The 4,395-nt window shown below is 43.8% G+C and overlaps 1 protein-coding gene across 1 annotated transcript; it reads left to right on the top strand.

The window, feature by feature from the left end:
- Positions 1–2,033: 2,033 nt before the first annotated feature.
- Positions 2,034–4,123, top strand: LOC115684376 (CBL-interacting serine/threonine-protein kinase 5-like). Its single transcript, XM_030609111.2, has one exon. It carries the CDS (start codon positions 2,482–2,484, stop codon positions 3,868–3,870), a length of 1,389 nt encoding a protein of 462 aa, XP_030464971.1. The 5' UTR covers positions 2,034–2,481; the 3' UTR covers positions 3,871–4,123.
- The last annotated feature ends 272 nt before the right edge of the window (positions 4,124–4,395 follow it).

The raw sequence follows: 4,395 nt of genomic DNA, 5'->3' as shown, positions 1-4,395 counted from the left end.
ACAAGACGGGGAACGAAAACTCGCAAATGAAAAGAATAAACGGCGGAATATTACGAAGGTACGATTTGGTCATAAAAGTATAGGTTAATATCATAAAAAACCTTAAATTGATATATATATATATATAACAAATTTACCCAAAATTAATTTTTTGACCACTAAAAACCCTAAATTGGTACACCCATAACATATTTATCTAAAACTAATTTTTTTACAATCGAAAACCTCAAACTGGTATATTTGTAATAAATTTACTCGCATTTAGTTTCTGTTAAATTAGATTAATACCACGAAAAATTACAAACAGGTACACCTGTGACAAACGAGGATAAAACCTCAAGCCGGTACACCTGTCAAACTGCCACGTGTCATCTAACTAAGCAATTTGACGGTAAAATTTAATCAAAACTAATCAAGGGTAAATTTGTCACAGGTGTACCAGTTTGAGGTTTTTGGTGGTCATAAAATTAGTTTAGGGTAAATTTGTTAGAGGTATACTAGTTTAGAGTTTTTCGTAGTATTAACCCTAAAAGTACAACATTTAATTTATTTCCCTTTTAAGCTAAAAAATAATTTTGCATCTATCTTTATTGTCATTCTATATGGCAGAACAAACCTACAATATGATTTAAATTTCTTTAGCGATAGAAATTCCCATAAAAAAGCCCATATGCGCAAGAAGGTGCACACATTTAGGTAAGATTCGATGATGCTCGAAAATGTAATTCAACTATGAATTACATCTCCGACACTTTAAATCACGATTCTTTAAATCTCTAGCACTTTCCACGCATAAACCTAAGTATTTCTTAATTTTGGTAAGTTAAAAATCCTTCTTATTTCACAAAAAATTTAAGTTGATTTCCAAAATTTACCAAATTATCAAACGTTTATTTTTTTTCTCAAAATACTTAGTATTCTATATGGCAAGTCAAGTCCTTATTTCATGAAAAATTTAGTCCGTTTTTTTTTCTCAAATCAACCAAATTCTTTCAAACATCACATTGCAAAAATCTCCTTAATCGACCCTATTTTCAAGTTTGCAAAGGTCCTCCTAAATTGACCAATTTTTAAGTTCTTTTCACATGCAATGCCTGTACTTTTTCGGAGTTTACGATACAATAATGACCTGAAAAAAAATGAAAGAGAAAAGAAGTGTCCCAACTAATAAACACATGTACGCACGTCTTTTAGGAGCCACGAAAACTTGACATTGTGGTGCAATGGCGACCTCAACGAACAACCATGGCCCCATCTCCTCTTCCATGACCTGAGGAAGATAAAACCCTAGCCACTGAAGAAAATAAGAGATGGGTCAATACAGACATGCACAACACCAAACTCTAAAACCAATCACCAAGCTTGTGATTTTTCTTTTTTCTTAAATCGATCTCTTGTCCTTCCCTCTTCTAGATGAACATTTATATCATTAATTATATTCAAAAGATTCCCAGCAAAAAAGGGAAAAAAAAAACAAACTTGTGTATCGAAAGGATCATATATTATGCGATTACAATCGAATTTTACTTCTTTTGCGATTCAAGCTCCTGGGTAGAAGTTGACAGAATCACGAATATTTGACACGGACAAAGTTGCTATCCCATAAACAGTACAATTCCAATACCGGCGAAAGATAGATAAAAGGATTTGATATTACTTCTCAGAAGAATCAACCACATGAGTACACGACCTGACAACCAAACATATAGGTACCTTTTCCAATTCAATTTGGTCTACACAAAAAGAAATAAATCGATCCATTTTGGAAAACCCTTGATTTATTTTTCGTGCCGCTGCCAATAATATCATAGAGAGACCACTAAAAGGCGCTATCATAGCCCTATTATTCTGTGCTTTATAGTCCTAGAAAAGCTTTTAACTTTAGTCATAAATAATCACTAAAGCGTCTCCGTTGTAATCTTCTGATTCAAGAATAAATTACGTGGCCTCGGTTGTCCCACATTTTACACGGACCCCTCCCTTTCCAAGGTGCTGCCGTTGCATATTAAAAACTTCTCTTTCTGAGACTTCCATTCTGTGTGCGCTCTCTATCTCTCAAAAAGACCAAAAGACCACCGGGTGCTCCAATGGTAACAATTGCACTGACGACACAAATCCAACTTCCTCCCGTTTTCCGATCTTTTTCCAAAACCTCTCCTTAATGCCCTTGCAATCAAAGCCCTCCTCCATATAATCCCTTCTCTTTCACTCCCCCTTCCCTTCTCTTTCTACAATGGGATCTCTCCAGATCACCATCTCCTCCCTCCTCTCATGGATTCCATTACTCACTGCTGCTTCAGTCAACCCCTCCTCCCAAAACCCCCCCACACCAATCTTGACCTGTAACTGTTGACAGAACCCAAGAAGAAGGAGGAGGAGGGAAAGACAGAGCCGAAGCAGGGTCCTCCTGCTCCGGAGACCGAGAGATCTGGTTGCCAACATCACATCCAGTCCCTTTTTCTTTCTTGGATCCGAACGGCAATGGAGGAGAGCGACAGGAAGCTGATTTTCCAGAAGTACGAGATGGGGAGGTTCCTGGGGAAGGGAACGTTCGCCAAGGTCTACTACGGCAAGAACCTCCAGACCGGAGAGAGCGTCGCTATTAAGGTCATCAGCAAGGACCACGTCCAGAAGGAAGGCATGATGGAACAGATCAAGCGCGAGATCTCCGTCATGAGGCTCGTCCGCCACCCGAACGTCGTCGAACTGAAGGAGGTCATGGCCACCAGGACCAAGATCTTCGTAGTGATGGAGTATGTTCGCGGCGGCGAGCTCTTCGCCAAGGTGGCGCGGGGGAAGCTGAAGGAGGATCTCGCCCGCAAGTACTTCCAGCAGCTCATCTCCGCCGTCGACTTCTGCCACAGCCGCGGGGTCTCGCACCGCGACCTGAAGCCGGAGAACCTGCTGCTTGACGAGAACGGGGACCTCAAGGTCTCCGACTTCGGCCTCTCGGCCCTGCCGGAGCAGCTCCGCCACGATGGGCTCCTCCACACACGGTGTGGCACGCCAGCCTACGTCGCCCCCGAGGTCCTGCGGAAGAAGGGCTACGATGGGTCGAGGGCGGATATCTGGTCGTGCGGTGTGGTTCTGTACGTCCTCCTCGCAGGGTTCCTGCCATTCCAGGATGAGAACGTGATGAAGATGTACCGAAAGGTGTTCAAGGCCGAGTTTGAGTTCCCGCCATGGTTCTCGACGGACACGAGGCGGCTTGTGTCGAGGCTGCTTGTGTCCGATCCCGAGAAGCGGATCACAATCCCTGCAATAATGCGTAACCCCTGGTTCCGGAAAGGATTCTGCCAGCCATTGGCTTTCTCGATTCCAGACCCGGGATCAGAGAACCCATCGGGCGAGAGAGAAGCAGAGGAGGAAAAGCTAGCGAATTCAGAGTCGATTAAATCCAATAAGGTCCCGTCGTCCCCGAAGTTCTTCAACGCATTCGAGTTCATCTCATCGATGTCTTCGGGCTTCGACCTGTCGAGCCTCTTCGAGACAAAGCAGAAGGCCGGGTCCATGTTCACCTCTAAGTGCTCGGCAACATCGATCATGTCGAAGATCGAGGGGCTTGCGAAGGGGTTAAGCTTCAAGGTCGCGAGCGTGAAGGACTTCAAGATAAGGCTGCAGGGACCAGTTGAGGGGCGGAAGGGGCGGCTGTCGGTGACAGCGGAGGTCTTCGAGGTGGCGCCAGAGGTCGCGGTGGTTGAATTCTGCAAGTCGGCCGGGGACACGTTGGAGTACTTGAAATTCTGCGAAGAAGACGTTAGGCCTGCGCTCAAGGACATAGTTTGGTCGTGGCAAGGGGACAACATTAGCCACTGCAATGGAACCGTCGCCGAAGGTGAAGAACTACAGAGGCAAGCGTTGATTTCCTAATGACAAGTCTTAACATCGTTATTAATTTTGGGGGTTTCACAATTTTACTCACCCTCCTATGCTTTTTTGTGGGCATTGCTTGGTTTGATTTCGATACGCTCTTTCGCACTGGGATATAGAACTTTCCATGTGATATTGCTGTACATAGTTGTGGGTGAAGAACAAGTTGTGGCTTGGAATGATACATGAGTAGCCAGTTGTACTGATTGAAGACAGTTCACAAAGGAGATCTTTGGGTGCATATTTAGTTGTATCTAGCGAAAGGACCGGTAATCTCTAAGATACCTCGGCTCGTCGCTCCTTTTTTAAGTATTTGCGTGTTACAACACTTCATATGAGAAATGTGAAAAATGCATATGCGGTACGAGGATAGATCGGTTTTTCCAAAGACCGAAGAAGCTCCAAGGAAAGAGTCCTGCCGCTTCTGCAAAGCATCTTCCCAGAGAGATGGAATGTGACCCTTGGTTGATGGGAGAAAGCTGGTGTTAGGTTTGGTTCAGAGGATGGTAAGTTAAACAGTCATAC

The sequence above is a fragment of the Syzygium oleosum genome, unplaced genomic scaffold, assembly GCF_021117445.2.
Source record: "Syzygium oleosum isolate NSW1041296 unplaced genomic scaffold, Sole_v2.1 Sole_v2.16, whole genome shotgun sequence".
NCBI classification, from domain to species: domain Eukaryota; kingdom Viridiplantae; phylum Streptophyta; class Magnoliopsida; order Myrtales; family Myrtaceae; genus Syzygium; species Syzygium oleosum.
This window is presented reverse-complemented; position numbering and strand designations above follow the sequence as displayed.